The sequence below is a fragment of the Vulpes vulpes genome, chromosome 9 (assembly GCF_048418805.1).
Source record: "Vulpes vulpes isolate BD-2025 chromosome 9, VulVul3, whole genome shotgun sequence".
NCBI lineage: Eukaryota > Metazoa > Chordata > Mammalia > Carnivora > Canidae > Vulpes > Vulpes vulpes.
The window spans coordinates 61,417,080-61,431,358 of record NC_132788.1 but is presented as its reverse complement, the minus strand read 5'-3'; the positions used below and the strand labels follow the sequence as shown (position 1 = coordinate 61,431,358).

The window sequence follows — 14,279 nt, the reverse complement described above, 5'->3', positions numbered from 1 at the left end:
CCTCAAGCAGACATAATTTTTTTATACAGTTGCAATTAAAGACAATTTTGTATTTCATTTACCCCTTCAATTTATCATGTATGTTGCCATAGTGCCCAGAATTACTATTTAAATACATTATATTGCCATAGGTAGCTATATTATTGGTTTTTTTTTTAAGATTGTATTTATTTATTCATGAGAGACACACTCACAGAATGGGGCAGAGACACAGGCCGAGGGAGAAGCAGGTTCCATGCAGGGAGCCCGATGTGAGACTCGATCCCAGGACCTCGGATCAGGGCCTGAGCCTAAGGCAGACGCTCAACCACTGAACCACTCAGGCGTCCCCGTTTTTGTTTTTGTTTTTGTTTTTTTAAATAACGTTACAAAGGGCACCTTTGTGCTTAAAGTGTCTTTTTTTTTTTCTTTTTCAATGATTTTTCTCAATGAAATAATTAGGTCAAAAAAGTTCGAATTTTTTTTGACAGCTCTTGCTATCAATTTACAAATTGCCTTCAGGAGTTGTGCCACTTTACAGTGTGACCAGCTATTTAGGAGCCTATCAATTTCCCCTCGGCCTCTCCATCACTGGATGCCATTGTTTAAAAAAAAAAAAAAAAAAGTTTTGTTCATTGGATGGGTCCAAGGTGGGGAATCATGTTGTGTTGCTGAAAGCCATTTCTAAAATGAGTCGTACTTAATGCGTCTTAATTGGCTACGCCCAACTTCTTGGCGACACACGGCCGACCTGGTTTGGAGCAACTGACCGAGCGAGGGTCCCGCGCCCGCTAAGGACCCAAACGGCCGGCTACCGGGTCTGCGGTGGGCAGGAGAGGCGCGGCGCGTGCGCACTCCACCCTCCCCGGCCGCGTTCTGGCGACTTTTTTCAGGGGCGTGGGAGCAGAGAGAAAACGCACGCGAGGACCTGACATCGCGCAGGCGCATCACAATGCCCGTGGATTCGTGGGTGCCAAGGGATGGGCGTGGGCTGGCGGCGCAGGCGCCCTGGCGGCCTGGAGGGTCGCGGCGCCTGCGCAGTGGCTCTCTTCAGGCGGCAACCATGGCGGGCCAAGAGGATCCGGTGCAGCGGGAGATTCACCAGGACTGGGCGAACCGGGAATACATTGAGGTCATCACCAGCAGCATCAAGAAGATCGCGGACTTTCTCAACTCATTCGGTCAGCGGGCGAGCAGGGGGCCGCGGGGGTTGGGTAGGAGGCCGCTCGGGCAGTTGGGCGAAGGCGCTGAGAAGCCCTGAAGGGGCTTGCCCCGGGAGCCCTGGGCGCTTGCTGGTTTTCGCGTCCTTTGGAGCCCACCTTCCCCCTCTCGCCCGGATCCTTAGGCCTCCCCGGGCAGTCCCTGTAGGGTTATCCTGCGCGGGGCTGAGCTCCTCGGCTTCATTGCCGTCACCCTTAGATCCATTGGCAAGCCTCGCCTTCTTCCCGACTCTCTAGAGGCAGCTCCATCCACAGTCGCGTCTTCGGTAGCCTCCCTACTTCCTTTGTGGCCCGCTTCCCTTCCAGTTCCCACTTTGCACTTAGGGTGCGTCAGTCAGAACGCAGCCAGAGCCGTGTCGCTGCCCTCGTGTGAGTTTCTTGAGGCTTCCGCATCATTGTCAGGATCTCTTTAGCGCCATACGGTTGAGTCGCCTCTTCCTGTCTTCCGGTTTTGCTGCACTGAGAGTGGTGGGAGATGAGGCCAGATGTAAGGTCACGGAGAACTCTGTATTGCTGCTACTAGCCAACAGTAGGTATTGCTTCTGCTTCTAGCAAAATCTTTCCTAGGCATGGCGCGCTTGTGACAGATTCTGTTTTGTTCGTATCCTTCTGGACAGCAAACCTGTAACAGACTCCCATCTCCTGTTCTCCAAGTGTTTCCTTAACAGAACTGGGCACTGGGTAGACTTAAGTAATCACAAGGTGTAAGGATGACATCTAGTGATCTTTTTCCAACTAGTGTGCTTCTGTTCCACTAATTCAGCAACAAGCAATGAAGATTAAGTAGGGGAAACCGATGTTTTTTTAAAAAAAAAAAAAGATTTTAAATGAATTAATTATTTTCCAGCTGGAGAACTGATGCATCCTGAGGAGTAAGGTAATAGAGCATGAATTTTCTTAGAAAGCATCAGCAAGAGAAACCAGATCTCGGTAGAAAAGCGCTCTCAGGTACTCTGGAGGACACAGAATAAGAATCATTTCCTGCTTTCAAAGAATTTCTGTCTTGCAAATGAAATAATGACAGTTTCAGAACATCGGTTTTGTATTAATATATATCCTTATAAAGTGTGTAGGACTATAATTTCGATGAGTCTTAGTATGATGGGTTTTTCTCACCAGGGAATGACTGAGGGTAGTTACTGAAAAGAATAGTATAGAGTCATATGAAAGAATAGTATAGAGACACCTGGATGGCTCAGCGGTTGAGCATCTCCCTTCTGCTCAGGGCGTGATCCCGGGATCCAGGATGGAGCCCCATATCAGGCTCCTTGCATGGAGCCTGCTTCTCCCTCTACCTGTGTCTCTGCCTCTCTCTCTCTCTCTGTGTCTCATGAATAAATAAATGAAATCTTAAAAGAAAAAGAAAGAATAGTATAAGTATGTCATTGATACATATTCACACACATAATTTGGTATAGAGGTTGTAGTAGGGAATGGTAGTCAACGTAGATCTCGTATATCCTGACATCTTTTAAGGACTATGAGCGAAGGAGTATGGTTTAGTGAAAAAGATACATGGATTTTTGGAGATAGACTCAAGATCAGAGGCTAGATTAATTGATTTGAGTGAATTGAGACTATTTACCCTACTATTCAGATAGTCTGGGTTTCTTTTTTCTTTCTTTCTTTTTTTTTTTTTTTTTATGATAGTCACAGAGAGAGAGGCAGGGACACAGGCAGAGGGAGAAGCAGGCTCCATGCACCGGGAGCCCGACATGGGATTCGATCCCGGGTCTCCAGGATCGCACCCTGGGCCAAAGGCAGGCGCTAAACTGCTGTGCCACCCAGGGATCCCTCTGGGTTTCTTTCCTCAGTTTTTTTTCTTTTATCCTAAGTTCTATGCAAACTCTTTCAATACTAGTTTTCATAATTGGTTTCTCCTACTTTTCCTGGAGAGCTGAACTATTATTGGAGGTTGTTCACAGCATTATTTACTCATAACATTCCTTCAGACAAAGGACCATGGAAGAGAAACCAAAATATTTCATGGTAGTAGAAGGATGGAATGGTGCTTCTTCCAGAAGGAGGATCCTTCCAGAAGGATCTTCTAGGATAAGATCATGGCTTGAGATTTGGCTTAGTTGGGAGAGGCAGTGGAAAGTAGTTGGAAAAATCACTGACATGGAGAGTTTTAACCTTAAAAAGCAGAATTAAAAGATTTCACCTATCTGGTAAGATCTGATCTATACACACAGATTATCTAAGCAAAGTATTAAGAACATCAACTAAATCAAAAAAGCATCTAAAATAACAAGTCATAGGGTGCCTGGGTGAGTTAGTCAGTTAAGCTTCCAGTTTCAGCTCTGGTAGTGATCTCAGTGTCGTGAGATGGAGCCCCAATTTGGAGTCCCTGCTCAGTGCACAGTCTGCTTAAGATTTCTCTCCCTCTCCCTTTCCCTCTACCCCACCCACTCAAGCGCATGCCTTCTCTCTCTCTCATAAATGAATAAATTTTTTAAAAAGTAAATTAAGCTGGGGCTGTTTTTCAAAATTTAAAAATGATCTAGCACAAGTCCCCCAAATTTGGATCTGGGTAATGTAATAACTTCATTTCTGAGCACTGAGTTGTATTAATGAACTTTTTTTTAAAAGGATTTATTTATTTTAGAGAGCGAGCTTGAGTGAGGGTGGAGTAGAGGGAGTCTTTTTTTTTTTTTTTTTTTTTTAGATTTTATTTATTTATTCATGAGAGACACAGAGACACAGGCAAAGGGAGAGAAGCAGGCTCCATGCAGGGAGCCTGACATGGGACTCAATCCTGGGTCTCCAGGATCACGCCCTGGGCTGAAGGCGGCGCTAAACCCCTGAGCCACCCAGGCTGTCCCGAGGAAGAGATAGTCTTAAGTAGACTCTGCTGAGCTGGAAGCCCAAAATGGGGCTCTGTCTCAGGATCCTGAGATCATGACCTGAGCTGAAATTAGGATTTTTTTTTTTTTAGATTTTATTTATTTATTCATTAGAGACAGAGAGAGGCAGAGACACAGGCAGAGGGAGAAGCAGGCTCCACGCAGGGAACCTGATGCGGGACTCGATCTCGGAACTCCGGGATCACACCCCGAGCCAAAAGGCAGACACCCAACTGCTGAGCCACTCAGGCGTCCCCTGAAATTAGGATTTGCATCACCCAGGTGCCCCTGTATTAATAAACTTGTAAATCACATACATTTATCTTTGACATAAATCTTGGTAATTTATGATCTACAGTCACTAGATTTATAGTGGATGAGTCTCGGAACTGAACAAAAATTGAAGAGTTTGAGATTAGAATTTGCAAAAGAGAAATGTCTCTTGTATTGCTTTATAAGCAAGGAAATCCCTGCACTGAATTTTTATCAAATGTGTGAGTCACATTTTATGGTCAAATAGAGAATAAAGACTTTTATTTTTGAGATTTCCAACATGTCCTAGGCTGAGGAAGTATACACACAAAATTCCAATCTTAAGGAGCCAGAAGAACTTGTTAGCGTAGGCCATTATTCTCCCTTAAAGTGATGCTAATGGTCTAATGTTGGGAGTGATTGCTAGATGGTTTTTGAAGATGTTAGATAATTAATTTAGTCTATTTATTTATTTATTTATTTATTTATTTATTTATTTTTTAATTTAGTCCTCTTAAAGGAAAGGACAATTATTACAATTAAGAATGGAATTATAAAGCAAGGTTAGAAGCTAAAGCAATGTGACTCATCAGTCAGGTATACCTGAGGCAAGTTCTTCAAGATTGACATTATCACTGATATGAGTTTAGACAAGGACCAACAGGCTGAGAAACTTGAACAATCATGAAACACTTGAGACATCGTCTTGGCATTGAATGACTCAGGGTGAGCATGGGGCGGGGGGATAACATTTTCCCATTCCAGGCCCTTTGTGTGACCCCTCAGTTCTGATGTGTATGTGTAGGGCTTAGACTGAGTTTGTGATACTATGATTTCGTGGTTCAGAAGGTTTTGTTTTTTGTTTTTTGTTTTTTTTTTTAAGATTTTATTTATTTATTCATGAGAGATACAGAGAAAGAGAGGGAGAGACATAGGCAGAGGGAGAAACAGGCTCCATGCAGGGAGCCCGACGTGGGACTTTTTTTTTTTTTTTTCCTCTCCCCTGACGTGGGACTTGATCAGGGACTCCAGGATTATGCCCTGAGCTGGCAGATGCACAACCGCTGAGCCACCCAGGCGTCCTGGTTCAGAGGTTTAATAGGAAGTTACTTTGAGGGCAGTCTTTGAAAATGGCAGCAGTTCAGGGCTCCTGGTACTCAGTCAGTTAAGCATCTGCCTTCAGCTCAGGTCATGATCTTGCAGCCCTGCATTGGGCTCCCTGCTCGGTGGGGAGTCTGCTTCTCCCTCTGCCTCTGCCCTCTACTCATACTCTCTCTCTCAAATAAATAAATCTTAAAAAAATAAAATAAAATGGCAGCAATCCTACAGTTCTCACCCTGAACACAGAGTCTTGTAGGCCATGTGGTTTGGAGAGGGAACAGTTTTTCCAAGCTAGCTAGTGACTTTCTTTCTTTTTTTTTTTTTTTTTATATATGATAGTCACACACACAGAGAGAGAGAGACAGGCAGAGACATAGGCAGAGGGAGAAGCAGGCTCCATGCACCGGGAGCCTGACGTGGGATTCGATCCCGGGTCTCCAGGATCGCCCCCTGGGCCAAAGGCAGGCACCAAACCGCTGCGCCACCCAGGGATCCCAGCTAGTGACTTTCTGAACAGCTTTTACTCTGTGATTCCTTCCAACTGGTGAGAGCAATTATATTGGTGGACCACTTGAACCTGAGGCTCCACAAATCATGAGAGGCAGTGATGACATCCTAACACTGGCCTGTTCTGTACCTTGAGTTGTGAAGTTTCTAAAAACAGATTGTCACAGATGATAGCTTTTTATTTTTGTACTGTTGTACCTGATTCTAAACCTGATATGCACAAAGAAGTGTAACAAAAATAATAAATGTGGTTTTATTTATTTATTTATTTATTTATTTATTGTTTAAGATTTTATTTATTTCTTCATGAGAGATAGAGAGAGAGAGGCAGAGACACAGGCAGAGGGAGAAGCAGGCTCCATGCAGGAAGCCCGATGTGGGACTTGATCCCAGGTGGGCTGAAGGCAGGCGGTAAACTGGTGAGCCTCCCAGGGATCCCAGTGTGGTTATTTTTAAATGTCAGTTTTATACTTTGCCAACAAGTATAGCATGCCTGTTATGCTTCCAGCTATGTGTCACGTCCTCTGAAAAAGAAATAAATAAAGATAAATGGACATGGTAGCCACTCCTGAGAAATTTAGAATGCTGTCAGAGAAGCAAGCCTTAACAGCAACAATTCAAGAGAATGACAGTATTGATTTTTGTAGGCTAAGGTTATGTGCACTAAGAGTTCAGAGGAGCTGATAACTGGCATTTGTCAGCAGTGGTAATGGATACACCATCAAAGCACCCTGACAAGAATGACTAGTTATCTTCATTTAAAGTCTAAAGATAATATACTCCTAAATGCGCTCTGGTTTGATTTGTTCAGCTGCTGAATGCCTTCGAAGTGTTCTGCTTGAATTAGTATGTATTTCTTGGGATCTGAAATATGATCAAAGTTTCTGGAGTTTTACATTTTATATTTCCCAACAGTGCTTATCCATTTAGGCCAGGAATGTAGTGTTGTTCTTGGATTCTGATTCACAGCCAGATCGACAGAGCTAGAACAGAACAGCCATCCAGGAAGGAACCCTCCTTCTCACCACCCCACCCCTGCAGATAATTCTGGCATGTCTCTTTTTATGGGAAATGACAGGTTGTTAGTGATAACATTCATGCTCTTACTGAATAGCCTACATGATGTGCCTCTGAGCTTCTAAAAACCAGATTGAGAGAGACTTGATCCTGTTGGGCATTCCTGGCAGTGGTAGTGTATCTAGGAAAAGGAGGGTGCTAAGGTCCTTATACTCAAGCTAGATCTAAGAAAGAGAAGAAGCAGCACTAGCAGGCAAACAACATAATTTTTTTTAAATTTTTTTTTCTTTATTTATTTATGATAGTCACACAGAGAGAGAGAGAGAGGCAGAGACACAGGCAGAGGGAGAAGCAGGCTCCATGCACTGGGAGCCCGACGTGGGATTCGATCCCGGGTCTCCAGGATCGCGCCCTGGGCCAAAGGCAGGCGCCAAACCACTGGGCCACCCAGGGATCCCCCAAACAACATAATTTAAAAGAATAACAAAGAATGTCCAGAATTGGTGAATCTATAGAGACAGAAAGATTAATGTTTACCAGGGGTTGGGGTGAGACTGAATGGAGAATGACTGACTGCTAATTGGTACAAGTTTCATGCAGGGATTATGAGGATGTCCTAAAATTAGATGATGGTGATGGTTGCACAACTTTGTTCTAAAAACCATTGAATTGGGATGCCCTGGGTGGTCAGTGGTTGAGTGTCTGCCTTCCACTCAGGGCATGATCCCGGGTCTAGGGCTCAAGTCCAACATTGGGCTCCCTGTGAGGAGCCTGCTTCTCCCTCTGTCTATGTCTCTGCCTCTCTCTGTGTGTCTCTCATGATTAAGGAATAAAATCTTTAAAAATAAAAAAAATTAAAACTCATTGAATTGTAAACCTCAAGTAATATGAACTTTATGCCATATAAATTATATACCAATAAAGCTATTTTTAAAAAAAGAGACAAATAGCAGTGAAGATGGGTGAGTGGGAAAGGATCTAGTATGGAAACAAAAAGCAAAAAAGGAACCAGAAAGTGGAAGAGTCGGGCTATAAGCAGATTTTAAGAGAGGTGGGGAATAAATTACAACCCCAGGGGTTCATAAAGATGGTATCAAGCAGGGTTTGTGGCGGGAGAGTACCATCCTGGGCAGTAAGGAAACTAGACTCCAAACTCAGCTGTGCTATTGTTTTGTCCCAGCAGTTATCCAAGATGGGCCTTAGTTTCCCCACTATAGAATTAGTGGAATCACATTGGAGCCAATCTTTTGTTCCACTAACATAGCAGAATCCATAATTGTTTTCTCAAAAACATTTCTGTGCCAGGCAATTTTCGTTACAAAAATTAGTAAGAGGCAGTTCTAGTGGGATAACAAACATGTAAATAAATGATAAATTACAAACACATAGATATCATTTGGCTAGGTAGCGTAAACAATTTCTTAAGTCATTAAATATTCAAACTTGTAATAATGAGTTGAAAAGATGCCTTAGTTTTTGTTTTTTTAGTGACTCGTTAAAAAGATGCAAACGTGTAATTTTTAATGGCCATTTTAATAGTCTTTCATAAATACACCATACTTTATGAAACTATTCCTAATAGTGGTGAATGTTCCTGTTTGTTAAATCTGTATACAAAGGGGGAAATGTGACCTAAGACCAAGTACATAAGTAATTTATAAACTAGAAATTCAACCATAAGTGTACAGCAGAAGGAGAATTCTATCTATCTGGCAGAGACGTCTCAGAGATCCAATTTGAACTGAGCCTTGAAGGAGAATGTTTAGACCGGCAAGATGAGTTAGCTGTAGATGTGGACAAGTGAAAGTTGAGGCAAGAGCCGGTGTAGGAGGATTTGTCAAATGGATGTGGACATGCTTTTACATAACAGGAAAGAGATGAAAAGGAAGTGTGAGCTAAGTGTTAAATCATTGTAAATGGAAGAGTGTCTCGGAGAGAGGGTATTTTAGACTTAAAAAATGAAAATTATTGAGGGTGACCAAAAATTATTGAGGATGACTGAAAATTATTGACGATGTTGGAGGAGGTAATAGGAGAGAATTAGCTTGTCTGGAAACCTTTTTCTCCTGTTGAGAATGGTTGGGGAAAGAGTAGTCAAGTGGTTTCTCTTAGAGAAGTTGGCAGAGGAAAAGGTATTTTAGGGGAAATCTAGGTATCATTTTGGATAAGATGGTGAAAGATGATTGGACAGGGTAAAGGAAGAAAAGGGATTTTGCTGTTTTCCACAGATGGACTGTGGGCTCCAACAAGTATTTTGATGTTCTCCCAAGTTTTCTCTTCTGCTGAAATGCCTGTGCAGATATTGGTGACATTTTTAAGTATTTTCCAAGAGCAAAAGCAGTGAGGTTTCCATGAGCTCAGAAACATGGGTGCCTTTGCTCCTCTCCATCGTCACTGCTGCTTTCATGGCCTCTCTTTTTCTTCTCTCTTGAGATTATTTTCTTCCTGTTGTCCCTTCCCCTCTCTTGAAACTCTTGGCTTGTGTATTAGCAAATAGTAGTTGTAGAGTTTTGGCATGTTTTCTATTGCTGCCATAACAAGTTTACCATAAATGTAGCTGTTTTTATCACAAAAGTTTAGTATTTTACAATTGTGTACGGTGGAATTCCAACATCACTTCACGGGGCTAAAATCAAGATGTCAGCAGAGCTGCCTTCCTTTCTGGAGACTCTAGGAAAGGATCTGTTTCCTTGCTCCTTGGGTTGGTGGCAGAATTCAGGTTCTTGTGGTTGTAGGACTGAGATCTCTGTTTCTTTGCTGATATCACCTGAGGGCCCTTTCCAGCTTCTCACTGTCTCTGGCATCCTTTGGCTCATGGCCTTCTTCCTCCACCTTTCCTGCTTTATCTCTACTTTTGTTTATGGATTTGTGATTAGATCCTGTTGATCTGGATAATCCAGGATCTCAAGGTCCTTAACTGTAATCACATCTGCAAAGTCCCTTTGTCATGTAAGAAACATACTCATTCGGGGATTAGGGCACGGACATCTTTGGGGGTCCTTATTCTCTGCCTACCACCCTTGGTAGGAAGTTCAGCGGATCTATTCTAAGCTCCTAATACAATTCTTACCTCTTCTCCATTCCCCTGCTTTGCTCACCTGCTCCCATTTATGCTCTGTGTGATGTATCATTTCTCTTTAGCTAGGGGCCGTGTGTGTATGTGTGTGTGTGTGTGTGTGTGTATTTGGAATGACGTAAATCCTGAACATCAGTCTCCTTTTACCAGATATGTCTTGTCGTTCAAGACTTGCAACACTAAACGAGAAATTGACAGCCCTCGAGCGGAGAATAGAGTACATTGAAGCACGGGTGAGTATGTCGGAGAAGCCTCGTGAGGCTAGGCAAGGGCCGTGCAGAGAGAATGTGCGTTTCCACTTGTTGCTGAAATAAACCTGGAAGCGGTAACAGGCATGGAGAAGTTAATGGGTTTGAACCAGGTTTCTGGGACTCCAAAACTGTTGTCTTTTCTACCACTCCCTACTACCTAGGATCTATAAAAAGATTTTTTTTTTTTAATGCTTTTGAATTTATCTAATTGTCAATTTCCTTTGACAGGTGACAAAAGGTGAGACCCTCACCTAGAACTATGCCATGCTGCTGCTGGGAAGTTGCTTTATGAAACACAGGCCGACGTGGGAAAGGCCCCAGCAGCCTCAGCTCCTTCCTCTCTTCTTAAAGAGCAACAGGGCTTATTCTTGTTTTTCTTTTTTCAAAAGTGTGGCCTTTGGGCTCTGCCATGTACATCGACGTGTGATGTGGCATGTGGGAAGAAGTCCAGGGGAAGAACTCTTGGAACCAACATTAGGCATTTTACCTTTTAAGTAACATTTTGTAGAACTGTTCATCAGTGTATTTGAAGCGCTCAGAGCCAGATGCCTGGGACTCTTTGTTAAGGTCCTCTCCATCTCTCTCTCTCTCAGACTTTCCTTACAGCTCTCATTGCCTCTGCATTGATTCTATAAACAGTCTTTGTCTCCTTTCCACTTTTGGTGCGGGGGGGTGGGAGGCAGTCCTGGCTGAGACACTTACGCCCCGGCAAGGTGGCCATCAGAGAATGTCGTTGCTAACCTACCAGTTTCTTGTCCTTTGGGGGAGGTCAAGGCCAGGCCTCCACTTGGCTTGAATTCATTTTCAGAATTTTCTTTCTGTCACTTGGGGTATCTTTGCCTCTCATATTTCCCTAATAAACTCCTCAACTTTATCTGAGTGCTGTGATTATGGTGGGGAGAGGAGCTAGAGATGGGGCTCACCCATTCCACAGAAATCTGATGTGTGGGATGAGTATTCTAACATAAAACTTTCAGATGTATCTCTTTGATCAAAGCCCAGATCAAGCTTACCAGCTGGAGCCCCCCCCCCCCCCCCCCCCACATTAGCACTTTGAGCTGACTAATTCATCTTGGGAATCATTTGGTCATTCAGCAGATGTTTATCAGGTGCTTACTATATAGGCTCTAATAAAAGATAGGCATTGAGTTAGGTGCAAAGCTTACAGTCTATTGAAATACCAGCATCCACACAATTTAACTGCAACCTAGGGCAGCCTGTGAGTTTTATCTGGTAAAAGCTAAATGTTTATTTCTTTTGAAAAAGCAAATAGTTTAAACAGAAGAGTCTAAAACTTTTCACGCTAGCATCTAAAGCTTGCTATAAACTTATGCCACCCTACTTTTAAAGGTTTATTTCTTATATAGAATCTCCATTTTAGTCACGTAGAAGTAGTCATACTCCATGCACACAAATTTCCCCTGTTCAAGTCATATTTGCTGTTCTAAGGCTAACTCAAGTCAAACCTCTTCCAGAAAGATCTCCTGGACTCGACTCTTTCATTCAGTACTGCCCTTTCCCTTTTCTGAGTCCCTCCCGTCCCACCCTGTCATGCTGACACTGCACTTGAACTCTGAATGTTCCCTGACGTAGTACCTGGTACTACATGGGATAGCCCACATGTGCCCCTTGCCCTGTACTGCCCTGCTGGGTGCCTTGCTGAAGGCAGGTAGTCAGTAAACTGACTTGGAGAGCCCAAGCTTCTTCATATTGTCACATCTCTTTAGAACCTCTGCTGAGGCCTTTGGAAGACCATTTTTAAGTAGTACCTTTGTTTAAAAATAGGATTTTATGGTGGAGACAAATCCAACATCCTTTCCTTTGGGATATGTTGCTTTGGAACATTATCAGACTCATCAGTAGAATGCTTTTAACAGTCACTTGAGTTCCTTATTCATAATAGCTCAGTCCTTTCCAGGATGAAGTAAGTGCTTCTAAAGTGCAAGTTTTAGGTTGTCTGGGGCTCCATCTGTCAATTTAGCAGACATTTGTTGAGTTCCTGCTACATGCGAGGACTACACCATGAGATTGTGATAGGGGCAAAAGTGATGGTAACCAATATAGGCAGGAAAAAGCCTTCCTTTAATGAAATCACTTGTGAAAATGTTCAATAAATTCCGTGTGGTTGCATAGATGTCAATCTGTTAATTTTTTGATATCAAAGTAACATTTCTAAAAATTGTCCTAAGTAATACCATGTCGCTGCTGGTTGTAAAGAGAACAAATGGTAACATTTGATGTGGGCAATGAGTGAGCCCAGCCTCCTACTAGTTAGTAACCTCTTCATCACACCTGGCACTTTAAGGTATCAGAGTACTTTACTGTGTTATCACTCCCATTATAGAATGAGGCTCTGGTTTGCACAAGAATATGTAACTGATGTTATCTATACTTACTGAGTGTTATCATGTGCTAGATGTGCTAATTGCTTCATGTGCTTTATTTTGTGTAATCAGGCCCTAAGGAGTAGGCATTCTTACCTCCCTGTAAGAGGTGAGGGACTAGTTTAGAGAGGCTAAAACTTGTCCAAAGTCCTATGAAGTAAGGGAAAGTAAGGAATTAGAACCTAGATCTACCTGGGTCAAGCGGTTCTAACCATTCTTCTATTCTCAGTGTGGTATATAACAAGATCTAAAATTTATTGTCTCATTCCTAGTCCAGTGCCCTTTCACTGTCCTCACCTGAGACACTGGAAGCAAATACACTGCTCTGTTGATTTTACACGCTCCCACACTTCTTTTTGTGAAGAAAGCCTCATAGGTTGTCCTTGCTGTCTCTTGCAAACACTGTTTGCATTCATGTCTATATTGTCTAGTTTCGCTTCTCACAGCTTCCTTTCTCTGAAGGTTTAATTGTATGCTGTATTTTCTGGAAGCCTTGCCTAAGGAATTTAATCAACTCTAGCTATCTTTGGGTCTAGCCAAGAGAAGCAACTACATCCCCCTTCTGAAAGGCCTTATCTGGTCATGCCCCAGAACTGGAATTTTACTCTTAAGTCATACACATCTTTGCTCACAGGTCATTGCAGTCCATAGTGTTAGGCTAACCAACCATTTATTTTCCTCCTGAGGTCTTCAGTTTATAGAATAATAAGGACATTTGTCCTTACTGAGGATGATAAAATTTATTTTACATTTTAATCTACATTTACTAAATCATTTTAGTTTCTTTTTTTACAAACTGTAATGTTTAATCCTTATAACAAAACTAGGGTGTTGACAGGGTAATTATTTTGACTTGGACTGTAAGAAGACTGAATTTCAGAGGTGTTAAAAATGCCCAGATTTGCTAAATTCAGATGGTTCTCAGTCACCTCCTCAAAATGAAAATTTAGATTGAGTTCATTTTCTTCTGAGGTTAGACCTAGGAAAGTTATCCACGTGGTGCCTCCTTTCCTTATGAAATCTTAATGATCTTTCTTTTTTTTTTAAATAAGATTTTATTTATTCAAGAGAGACAGAGACATAGAGGGAGGAAGCAGGCTTCCTGCAGGGAGCCTGATGTGGGACTCGATCCCAAGACTACAGGATCACACTCTGAGCCAAAGAGAGACACTCAACTGCTGAGCCACCCAGGCATCCCAAATCTTAATGATTTTTGAAGAAGGATAATCCTGAAGAACTTTCATATTTTCTAATGTAAGTAGGAAATGAGGTAAATATGACACAACTCAGCCATCCATAGGAACCTTCAAGAGAAACTCTTTATTCTCTTATACTTCGAAGTGTTTTCTCCCTATAATTTGGTTTAATCTTATGTTTATTAAAAAACTGAAAAGAGATTTGAGCCAGTGAGCTATTAGGCATAAATGGATTACAAATCTCTTGATAATAAAGCAGTTTCCAGTCTCTTGACCCTAGATTTCAGAAGCAGGAAGAAATGGGGAACTGATGTTTTTGGTATTAGAAATGTACCAAGTTCTGTTACTCTTGTTACTTACCTAGTACTTTGAGTTTACCACCTTTATTTCATGAAGCTGAAGCATGTTTGTGAATAGTATTTGTTACTGTAGGCCATGCTGAATGGGACA

At 42.3% G+C, this 14,279-nt stretch overlaps 1 protein-coding gene across 1 annotated transcript; it reads left to right on the top strand.

Moving 5' to 3' along the window:
• The first annotated feature begins 777 nt into the window (after positions 1-777).
• On the top strand, positions 778-12,381 carry BRK1 (BRICK1 subunit of SCAR/WAVE actin nucleating complex). Its single transcript, XM_026016935.2, has 3 exons — positions 778-1,160; positions 10,149-10,231; positions 10,478-12,381. Exons 1-3 carry the CDS (start codon positions 932-934, stop codon positions 10,502-10,504), a joined length of 339 nt encoding a protein of 112 aa, XP_025872720.2. The 5' UTR covers positions 778-931; the 3' UTR covers positions 10,505-12,381.
• The last annotated feature ends 1,898 nt before the right edge of the window (positions 12,382-14,279 follow it).